This window comes from Carcharhinus amblyrhynchos, chromosome 2 (assembly GCF_965287045.1).
Source record: "Carcharhinus amblyrhynchos chromosome 2, sCarAmb.v2.hapA, whole genome shotgun sequence".
Classification (NCBI taxonomy): Eukaryota; Metazoa; Chordata; class Chondrichthyes; order Carcharhiniformes; family Carcharhinidae; genus Carcharhinus; species Carcharhinus amblyrhynchos.
The window spans coordinates 51,135,190-51,147,241 of NC_137325.1; the positions used below are offsets into that span (position 1 = coordinate 51,135,190).

General features: G+C 40.3%; 1 protein-coding gene across 3 annotated transcripts in view; it reads right to left on the minus strand.

The window, feature by feature from the left end:
* Positions 1-12,052, minus strand: part of osbpl3b (oxysterol binding protein-like 3b) — a 189,864-nt gene that overhangs the window by 13,751 nt on the left and 164,061 nt on the right. For all 3 annotated transcript variants that reach the window (XM_080205471.1, XM_080205481.1, XM_080205461.1), the window contains one exon: positions 5,167-5,293. In XM_080205471.1, coding sequence (XP_080061597.1) covers positions 5,167-5,293 — 127 coding nt within the window. The remainder of the gene's footprint in view (positions 1-5,166; positions 5,294-12,052) is intronic.

The following is a 12,052-nucleotide window of genomic DNA, read 5'->3' on the forward strand; positions in this document are numbered from 1 at the left end:
AAGTGCATTCAGTCTTTCCTAAGATATTATAGTTTACTACTACGGCGATGTTTTCTCTGCTACAACTGGCAACACAACACATCGCAATGATTTGCCTAAGAGGTCTTTCACAAATATCTCTAAATTTCAATTTAAGATATCTACTCAGACATAATCATGCTACTTAGCTTTCACAAATTAAAATGGTTGCTATTGTGCATTACATTACGGACTGTATGAGTCACAGTAATTGTGGAATAAAGCAAAGAGTGTGCCTAAAATGCAAATAGAATATATTAGTAACAGTTCTAGAGAAATCTGCATTTGGGCGGATCTGTATTAACAAGCTAGGGGAACAAACAAATTGCACATTTTCTCTTGATATAAAATGTTTATATGCAGTTGCTACAACATCATTTATGTCTACCAATGTTATGTGGTAGAACTGGTATTTCTAGACAATGCCTGCATGAAGCGATGTTCAAGCATGCAAGATTTTAAAAAACATTTTAACAAAATTTTAAACATTTTAAAAAAGCAAACTATTGAATTATTTTGTAACATCTGTTATGGGGAAGTGATTATAATCAGAGTGTGATTCAACACTTGGGGAAAAAAACGTCTGAATCAGAAAACTAGAATGAACCAGGTCAGACTAATCTGGTTGATTTCTTTGAACTGATGAATAAATTATACAGGGAGTGTCTAAAGGTGATAACTACTTGGACTTCAAGCCAGCATGTAATCAGGTTCCAACACCAAGATTATTAGCAAAAATGCACTAAATTGGAGATAGTCTCTGACTTAGGTTGGAAATTAGTTGGGAGGTAAGAATCAGAATGGGGATAAAGGATATTTGTATGTTTCAGTTGATGGGATGAGACAAGTGATCCCATGGCACAAAAACAGAAAATGCTGGAAAATCTCAGCAGTCTAACAGCATCTGTGAGGAGAAAATAGAGCCAACATTTTGAGTCCAAAGAACAAAAAGAACAAAAACAGCCCGGGAAACAAGCCCTTCGGCCCAACGAGCCCACGCCGCCATTGAGTCCAGATGACCCTTTGTCAGAGCTACCATGGATCTGTTATGAAGCTTCAACCTTTTCACTATATTTATTAATAACTGAAGAAATAATTGTGAGTTATATATCTAAGTTTGCAGATGACCCTATTTTTGAAGGATGGACAATGAGGGGGTGCTATACTGTAGTGGTAATAGTAGGTATTGCCATTGGGAGCAAGAAACTACAAACAGATAAATTAAGTGAGGGAGCAGCATAATGACTGATGAAGTTCAACTGGAGCAAATGTAAGACTATTTGTTTTGGACTCAAGAAGATAATTCTGTGTTTCTTGTTATTGGTAAGGATTTAAAAACAGTAAAAGACTAAGGAGAACCAACAGACAGGTACTAAAAGCAATCAGAAAGGGTAATAAAACATTGACCCTTATCTCAAGGAGTCTGATATGGAAAGGGGCAGAGATTATGCTTCAGTTGTATAGCGCCTTGGTCATACCACATCTGGAGAATTACATTCTGTTTAGGGCATTGCACCCATATTGGCCTCAGAGAGGGTGCAGTGCAGATTCACCAGAACGATACTGGGCCTTACATGGTTAAATTATAAGGACATATTGCATAAACATGGTTCGATTCCTTTGCCTATAGAAGTGAGGGGTAATTTAACTGAGGTCGATATGGTGAAATTAATTATTGGGGCAGGGGAAATCAAGAATAATGGGTTACAATCTTAAAATTAGAGTTAGAACAGGAGGCTTTTGTGGGCAACAGAGGGAGGTGCTGGTGGGAGCGTGAAGAGATGATCCAGGTTTCCCCCTGGCCTTTTCCCTTAAAACACATGTGGTCCAGTGATTTTCAAACAAAGGAAAATATTTCATTGCTGAGCAGACCAATTAATTTATTTTTAAAAGTATGCACACTTGCACACATGCAACATATGTGGGGTTGGTGCTGGGAGCATGAAAAGAGGATTCATGTTTTCCCCTGGCCTTTTCCCTTCAAGCACATGTAGTTCAGTGGCAGTCTGTCTGCCTTACATCCTCTGGTTTATTGGTTTACAGCATTACACCAGCTCTCTTCAGGACCAGGGATATCAGAGCTCCCAGGACAGGTTGTCCATTTAGTGTTAGCAGTCTTGAATGGGACTGAAGGTGATGGGGAATGCTCAGCCTGAGCAAGGACCTGAACAACTGGATTTTTATTACTTTTCTCTTGTACATTTCACTGGATCCTATCCAGGGAACCTCCTAGAATTAAAATAATAGTTGGGGTCCGCACTTCAATGCTCAATCCTACTATTTATTAAAAAACATTAGTGATTAAAGCAACTTAGATTCAGAAACAAAGAAGATGGAGATTGTAAGTTGAGAGTTCATCACTTCTGATAAAATTTAATACAAAATAACCCTTGTTTAGTACAGTACTAATACTTAACATTTGGGATAAATTTGGAGAAAAAAGCTTTCTGTAAGGGCTTAATTCAAAAGTTTCCCAAAATTGATATTTTGGCTTTAGACAAAAGTGCTCTAAAACTTTGAAATCATTTTATTCCTCAAAACAAGTTTATGAAAGATTAATTCTGCCAATTAATTCCTTCTGGTTGTATCATAGCTTGGTATGGCTCCTGCTCTGACCAAGACTGCCATAAACTACAAAGAGTCATCAATGAAGCCCAGTCCATCACACAAACCAGCCTCCCATCCACTGACTCTGTTTACACTTCCTGGTGCTTCAGAAAAGCAGCCAGCGTAATTAAGGACCCCATGCGCCCTGGACACACTCTACAACCTTCTTCCATCAGGAAAAAGATACAAAAGTCTGAGGTCACAAACCAATCAACTTGAGAACAGCTTTGTCCCTGCTGCCATCAGACTTTTGAATGGACCGATCTCGCATTAAGTTGATCCTTCTCTACATCCTAACTATGATTGTAACACTACATTCTACATTCTCTCCTTTCCTTCTCTATGAACGGTATGCTTTCTCTATATAGCGCACAAGAAACAATACTTTTCACTGTATACTAATATATGTGACAATAAAAAAAATCAAAACAATTACCAAAATTGTTCAGGTAAAGTCAGGTCCATGACTAATTCATCACCATCCCCAGGCACCTTTGTGTGTAACTGCTTCTTCAAAGCTCTTGTTGCAGAAATGGTAGATGATTGCAGATTTTTCACAAACCTGACCATCCTAAATTGTAAATAGCTGCTGCAAGCTCCATCATAACTTGTTTATAAATATTTCCCTCAGTGAAAAAGAGTACTGTACTTCACTCTGCCTTCTCATGAGGGGCTCTTAAAACAAATTGTCAGAGAAACAACCGTTGTTGAAAATAATTCAAACTGCTCTATTATAATATACATCATAAAAATCATAGATTAGCTGAATAGCTGTGCTGTAGCCAGTGCCAGCTCTCTGTAAAAACAGTTCAACTAGTCACACTCCCCTGTGCCCTAAGCCTGCAAATATTTTCTCCTGAAGTTTGAATTCCCCTCTGAAAGCAATGATTAAAATGCCACCACCACCTTTTCAAGCAGCAAATTCCAGATTATATCCACTCATATCATTAAAATAGTTCTCCCTGATGTTAACACCATTTTTTGGCAAATCACCTTAAACCTGTGCCCTCTGGTTCGTGGGTAGCAGTTACCTTCCATCTATAGCTAAATAACTTTTCTAAAAGTGCAAACTGTTCAGAACCAAAAGAAATTATATTTTTTAAAATGAGGCTAATAAAGAAGCACAATTGAAGGGGATAAAATTCTTCATTATTAATCAAATGAATATTAAATGTTATCTAGTTCTGGTATTCCTGTTCCATGTTGTCATAGGATCCCTACAGTACAGAAGGAGGCCATTCGACCCATCAAGTCTGTATTGACCACAATCTCCACCCAAGCCCTATTCTCGTAATCCCACGTATTTACCCTATTAATTCTTCTGACATGAGGGTCAATTTAGCATGGTCAATCAACCTAACCCACATATCTTTGGACTGTGGGAGGAAACCGGAGCACCCAGAGGAAGCCCACACAGACACAGGGAGAAAATGCAAACTCCACAGACTGACCGACATTGGAATTGAACCTGGGTCCCTTGCACTGTGAGGCAACAGTGCTAACAACCATGACATTTCCCAACATTTAATGTGTCTGTAAGAAAGTAATTTAGCATTTTATTTACCTAAAAAAAAAGACTTTTCATTTTATGTATTACTTTTTGTTTTCAAAAATGCTTATAATTGGTGTATTTTAAAACTTTTTAGTGGAAAACTTGCCAAAATAACCTCCCCTATATTTCTCAAATAATTTAGATTTTTGCTTCTTCCAAAAGTAGATTGGTTCAAGTTCCCTTTCCTTATAGCTAAATGGTCAGTGAAATCAACCATCAAATAAAACATTTGTTACCAATCAGGATCCATTAGTTCACTCAATCCCTGCTTCCTTGCATGTAAAAACATCTCTACTACTACAGGTGCTGCAGAGTTAAAACATTTCCCCATGATAATGGCTGTACTTTTAAAAAGAATAATATTGCTATATTAACATTCACCTCAGTTAAAAATTTGCAGCATTATCTGAGAACCAGCTGGTAAAGATTGGGAGTTGCAAACGAGAAGTTATGGAGAAGCATGCAACTCTAGATCCCACAAAGTGATGATTTGTTTTACACCATTCTGCCAATAGGAACAGTTTCTCCTTAACTACTCGGACTAGACCTCATGATGTGAACATCTCCATCCATCAAATCTCTTCTCAAACATTTCAGCTCAAAAGGAGAATGACGCCAACCTTTCCATCTTACTCAAATCCTTCAGTCCTGGGACCATTCTCTGACATTTTTCTGCACCTGCTCTTAGGTCTTCACATCTTTCCTAAAGCGTTCTGCCCAGAATTGAACACAATATCATTGAAATTTATTACAAAACAGCAAATTAACTTCTGGATAGTATTTTGGAAACAAAAACATTTAAGCAACAAATAGATGCTACAAAAAGGGGGGATAAACTTTGGAAATGCTCTGGATTCATCAAAAATGGGCTGAATGGCCATGCTTATCCATAATTATCTAGGAACTGTGTAACCTGTGCTCTAGTTGTAAAGTTGCAGTTAGGAAAGTAAACACAGCTGATTGACGTGTTGCATTTATTAAACAAGTACCTTTGATCAGGTCGAAATCTTGTGTCAGTGCGTGGCAGGCACAATCTTTCATCAGCTTCCATTTCATTTAATCCTAGTGCAAATTTGGTGAGACCATAGTACTGCTCAAAGTCTTTCGGCATGGCATCTACAAAGAGGAACAAGTACATTAACTTTGATGGCAACACAACACAAAGCTCAAAGGAAAGTCAAGGCTCACATCAACAGCTGCCCAAATGACAATCAACTGCACGGTTCAAAGAAACTTTGAACAATAATGTTCAGAAAATCCACTAAAAGCTGGAGAAGACTGTGCAATTACATTTTCAATTATCCCTAGACTTTTCTAACTTGAAGCATTGTATTATTAAGATCTGAAATTATTTTTCAGGGCATTGCTTCCAAAAGTAACAATGATTTATCTCCCCCCTCTGCTTCAATTTCCCTAGGCAAATTATTTACTCAATACGAATCTAATTAACAATGCTCTTTTAATTTCTAGAAATCTTATACATTAACCATCAAAGCTTCTAAATGTGACTGGAAATATTATGACTCAACCAATATTTGATTCTAATTACACAACTGCAGGCACAAATTCAACAGTGTTGCCAAAAACTAAAGGGTTTTTTGACTTGAATTTTGAATGTTGCTATCTCCTGGAACACAACTGATTTAAATTGCATAACCTTCCTACCTAGGAAGAGCAATTTCCCAGATGGCAACTCTCCCAATGGACTCTTTAACAGAAATGCAGAAAGCTGAGTCTCAAAGCTTAGTTTCCTAAAACAAGCTTCATTAAACCAAAGGCACGTTGATAGACATGCACTTTCAAATGCCAGGAAGATTTGTTTCCCAAGCATGGGTGCACAGATATTACAGTGCAGAAGGCCAGTTAGCCTGACATCTGTCATAGGGAAAATGTTAGAAACCATTATTAAAGCTGTTTTAGGAAGGTATTTAGAAAAAGTCAATCAGGCAGAGTCAATGTGGTTTTATAAAAGGAAAATCACATTTAACCAATTTATTGGACTTCTTTGAAGGAGTCACATTTGTTGTGAATAAAGGGATGTACAGTACTTAGATTTCCAGAAGACATTTGACAACATGCCACACCAAAAACAATTGCGGAAAATAAAAACTCATGGTTGAGAGGGTTATACATAAGCACGGACTGAAGGTTAGTTAGCTAACAGGAAACAGCTGGCATAATTGGGTATTCTTTTGGTTGGAAGGATATGAATAGTGTGCTACAAGGATCAGCACAAAAGCTTCTGACTTGGATGAAGTGATGAAGATAAGGTTGTTAAATTTACTGATGACACAAAGATAGGTAGGAAAGTATATTATTGAAGAGGACATAAGGAGGCTACAAAGGAACATAGTTAAGTGAGTTAAGTAAGTGATCTAGAAAAAAGGAGTATAATATGGGAAAATGTGAAATCATCCATTTTGGCAGGCAAAATAAAAAAAATTACTTAAATAGTGAGAACTTGCAGAGCTCTGAGGTGTAGAGGCATCTGGGTGCCCTAGTAAATGAATCTCAAAACACTAGTATGCAGTAACAGCAAATAATTAGGAAAGCTATACAATATTATGGCTTTTTGCAAAGGAAATTATTTACAAAAGTAGGGAGGTTATGGCAGTTATACAGGGCATTGGTGAGACTACATCTGGAGTGTACAGTGTTAGTTTCCCTATTTAAGGAAAAAGGTGAATGCATTGAAAACTGTTCAGAGAAGGTTTACCAGAATAATAAATTTTGGCCCTGGAGGGAGTGCAGAGGAGGTTTACTAGGCTGATACCGGAGTTGAGGGGATTGAGCTATGAGGAGAGGCTGAATAAACTAGGCTTGTACTCGTTAGAGTTTAGAAGAATGAGGGGAGATCTCATTGAGACGTATAAGATGATGAATGGGATGGATAGGATAGAGGTGGAGAGACTCTTCCCGCTCAAAAAAGACAGTAGGACTAGGGGGCACAGCCTCAAGATAAAGGGGAGGCGGTTTAGAACGGAGTTGAGGAGGAACTTCTTCACTCAAAGGGTGGTGAATCTCTGGAATTCTCTGCCCGTTGAAGTGGTGGAGGCTGCCTCGCTAAATATTTTTAAGAAGCGGGTTGATGGGTTCTTGATAAGAGAGGGGATTAAGGGTTATGGGGAGAGGGCGGGAAAGTGGAACTGAGCCACAACAGATCAGCCATGATCTTATTGAATGGCGGGGCAGGCTCGAAGGGCTAGATGGCCTACTCCTGCTCCTATTTCTTATGTTCTTATGTTCTTATAACTGGAAGGGATGAGTTGTCTTAGGAAGAAAGGTTGGATTACTGAAGCTCAGAAGACTAAGAGATAACTTGATCAAAACCTTTAAGATCCTGAGGCGGTCTTGACAGTGTGGATGTAGAAAGGATGTTTCCACCTGGAGAATTTTGAACCAGGAGCCATTGTTTAAAACTAAAGGATCACTCATTTAAGACAGAGGTAAGGAGAAATTTATTCCTCAAGAGGGTTGCGTGTCTCTGGACTCTGTTCCTCAAAAAGGCAGTGGAAACAGAGCCTTTGAACATTTTTAGGGTTCTTGATTAACAAGGGAGTAAAAGGTTATTGGGAGTTGGCAGGAATTTGGGGTTGAGGTTACAATCAGATCAGCCATGATCTTATTGAGCATCTCTGCCATTCAAGGGGCTGAGTGACCTACTCCTGCTCCGAATTCATATGTTCGTAAATTAAGTCTTCACATCTCTTGTCTTCACCTCAGCTTTAATTATAATAGCTGAATAATTGAAATGTTCTGCTCATTTATCAATCAACACACTACTTCAGCTCTTTATTTAGTTATGAGTACACCATTAAAAAATGTAGATAAAATTGTCTTAACGTGCACCGAATATCTACTGCAACACATCTGTCATTCATATAGGCCTGTAAGTTTTTTTCCTCCCTCACAGCACCTGAAATTCAGGATCTATAGCTGTCAGCTGCCATCACAAACCAGTTTAGAAAGTCCAGATATAAATCACAGCTTGTACATTTGGCAGTAAAAGATGAAACTTGACCCTAAATAATTTTCAAGTTGCAACAGGAAAAATAGCTATGGACAAATCTAAAAACAGGATAAGGATTCAAAATATTGCACCATCTTCCCACAACTCAGCAAGTGGTCCCATAATGACACATCATGTGTATCAATTACAGGCCACGACCTTCAGAACAATATTGCAGTTAAAAAAAGTGGCACTTTGCTTCAGATTCAGCAACTGTGAAATTAAACTCCCAGAGCCCTGAACACGTGCTACAAATGCAGCAGAGATGTCAACTTACCAAATTTAGCACAGAAATACAAAACACTAAGTGCCCTGATTTTTTTCTATTGAAATCAGGAATGCATCATTGAATCCCTACAGTGCAGGAGGCCATTCAGGGCTTCAAGCTTGCATGACAATAATCCTACCCAGGTCCTATTCCTGTACCCCCCATGTATTTACCATGCTAATCCTCCTGACATCAAGGGGCAATTTAGTGTGGCCAATCCACCTAACCTGCACATTTTTGAACTGTTGGAGGAAACCAAAGCACTGAGGGGAAATCCACGCAGACATGGGGAGAACGTGCAAACTCCAGTTACCCAAGGCTGTAACTGAACCCGGTTCCCTGGCAATGAGGTAGCCATTGAGCAACTGTGCTGCCTTATAATGATTAAATACTGTAAACACCTTGCAGAGGCTGAGCGCCAACTTTCAGTTACTTCCTCCTACCTCCCCTCCGACCATGACCACACCACTGAACATCAAGCCATTGTTTCCAATACCATTACCAACCTCATTTCCTGTGGATGCCTTCCCCCCATGGCTTCCAATCTCCGTCTCCCAATCCCAGACAGTTCGCTTCTACCTACTTCCCAAAATCCACAAAAAGGACTGCCCTGGTAGGCTCATTGTATCCAAATGCTCCTGCCTCATCAAACTGATTTCCTCTTATCTTGATTCCAACCTCTCTCTCTCCCATCTACATCCAGGATTCCTCTGATGCCCTGCCTCATATTGACAGCTTCCAGGTCACAACCCTAAGCCCCGCCTCCTAATCACCATGGATGTGCAATATCTCTACACCGCTATCCCACACCAGGATGGCTGAGAGCTCTTCACTTCTTTCTTGAATAGAGGCCTGAACAATTCCCATCCACCACCAATCTTCTCCACCTGGCTCAACTCGTTTTCTCTCTCAACAACTTCACAGAAGATCATAGAAACCCTATAGTATAGAAAGAGGCCATTCGGCCCATTGAATCTGCACTGACCACAATCTCACCCAGGCCCTACCCCCATATCCCTGCATATTTTACCCACTAATCCCTCCAACCTACTCACTCCCTGGATACTAAGGAGCAATTATAGCATGGCCAATCAGCCTAACCCACACATCTTTTGACTGTGGGAGGGAACTGGAGCACCCAGAGGAAACCCATGCACACATGAGGGGAATGTGCAAACTCCACACAGACAGTGACCCAAGCCAGGAATTGAACCCAGGTCCCTGGAGCTGTGAAGCAGCAGTGCTAACCACTGTGCCACCCTTCTCCTTTAACTCACCCTTTAGCTCATCCCACTTTCTCCAAATCAAAGGTATAGCAATGGGTACTGGCTACACTTGTCTTTTTAGGGGGTATGTGGAACATTCCTTGTTCCAGGCCTATCCAGGTCCTTTCCCACAACTCTTTTACCTGTACATCGATGACTATTTTGGTGCCACTTCATGCTCTCGTCCAGGCCTGGAAAAATTCATCAACTTTGCTTCTGGTTTCCACCCCTCCATTACCTTCACCTGGTCTATCTCAGACACTTCTTCCCTTCCTTGACCTTTGTCTCCATTTCTGGAAGTAGACTATCTACCAATACCCATGACAAGTCTACTGACTCCTGCAGCTATCTGGACTACAGCTCTTCACACCCTACATCTTATGAAGATTCCATTCCTTTCTCCCAGCTCATTTTCCTCCTTCGCATTTGTTCCAATGATGCCACTTTCCAAAGTGGAGCTTCTAATGTGTGTTCCTTTGTTCTCAACCATAGTTTCTTATTTACAGTTGTCAACAGGGCCCTCAACAGCGTGCTGTCCATCTCCTGCGCCATGACCCTCACCCCCTCCCCTCCCTCCCAGAACAAGGATAGAGTCCTCCTTATTCTCACATTTTACCCCACCGTATGCAAAGCATAATCTTTCACCATTATCACCAACTGTAGCTTGATGCCACCACCAAACATCTTCCCTCCAATCCCTCTGTCAGCATTCTGCAGAGACTCATCCCTCCAGGATGACCTAGTCCACTCTTCCACTATACCCAACACCTCTCCCATCACACATGGCACCTTCCCATGCAAATCGCAGGTGTAACACTTGCCCCTTTATCATCCAAGGTTCTAAATACTCATTCCAGGTTAGGTAGCATTTCACATGCACTTTTTTCAAATTGGTCTATTGCATTCACTGCTCCCAATGTGGTCTCCTCCATATCAGAGGGACCAAATGTAGACTGGGTGATCGCTTTGGTGAGCACCTTCGATCTGTGTGCACTCATGACCCTGACTTTCCTGTTGCTTGCCATTTTAATACACAATTTTGCTCCCATGTCTACATGTCTGTCCTTGGCCTGCTGCAATGTTCCAGTGAGGCTCAACGCAAACTGGAGGAATGGCACTTTACAGTCTTCCGGTCTCAATATCAAATTCCGCAACTTCAAATGAATAGCTCTACCTCACCTCGATCCCATTGTCTTTATTTTTCTCCCCCCCCCCCCACTCTTTCCTTCCTCCTTTGCTTCCCCTTTTCTCCATTTTATCCTTTCCACCCACCCCCCTGCCCTCCCCCCCCATCATCTGTCATACCTTCCCCTCTGATTTCAGTTTCGCAGTTGTTTGGCCATTCAGACCTTTTATTCTCTCTATGGACCGCCATTAGCAGTCTTTCCCCTTGTTTTTGTGGCTATGATTCATTGTTTATGCCCCCATCCTCCAGTATAAGTATCTCCCACTTTGTCCTTTCAGCTTTGACAAAGGATCAATTGGCTTCGAAACATCAGCTCTTTTCTCTCCTTACAGTTGCTGCCAGACCAGCTGAGATTTTCCAGCATTTTCTGTTTTGGTTTCCGATTTCAGTATCTGCAGTAATTTGCTTTTATCCAGTATAAAGACTTTACTGGGGTTTTGCCTGTAATATTGTTAAAGACAGAGGAGGTTTCTAATACCTGACCACCTCCGACACAAGCATACTGTTGTAATCTTTCAGTTTAGGATCTGGTTGGAAACAATAGCTGGTTTGGCGAAATGACAAAGTTGCAGCTCAAACTTATTGAGCAACAAGCAAACAGTAGCAAGTTAATACAAAATGTAAGTGATGCTAAAATCTGAAATAGAAACCAAAGTAATAAAAAACTCAGCAGATCTGGCAGCATCTGTGGAAAAAGAATCAAGAGATAACATTTAGAGTCAAATACGACTTATTTGAAACTGAACAGAGGTTTAAAAGTGATGGTGAGTATGCTGTTTGGGGAGCAGGGGGGTGGGGTATGGTGAGAGGCAGATGGAACAAAAGGAAAAAATTCCTGGGGTGAACGCAGCTGGAAAATCTCAGCCACTGTCTCTGGAGCAGCAGCAAGGTTGGGAGTGAGTAATGACTAACAGAAAGCACAATCTTCTTGACTTATCTCATTGTGGTTTCCCAAAAGAATGATTTCAACAAGTTTTGGCAACTGCAAGGGGAGATAAAATGAAAGGGTTGAAAGAACATGCTCAGGAGTACAATCACACCTACAGATCTGCTCTGCTTTATAATGAATATCATTACTAATACAGCAAACGTTGTTTCTGCTATTGCAGAATGTATTATCTTAAACTTCCTAAATAAATATTGTTAT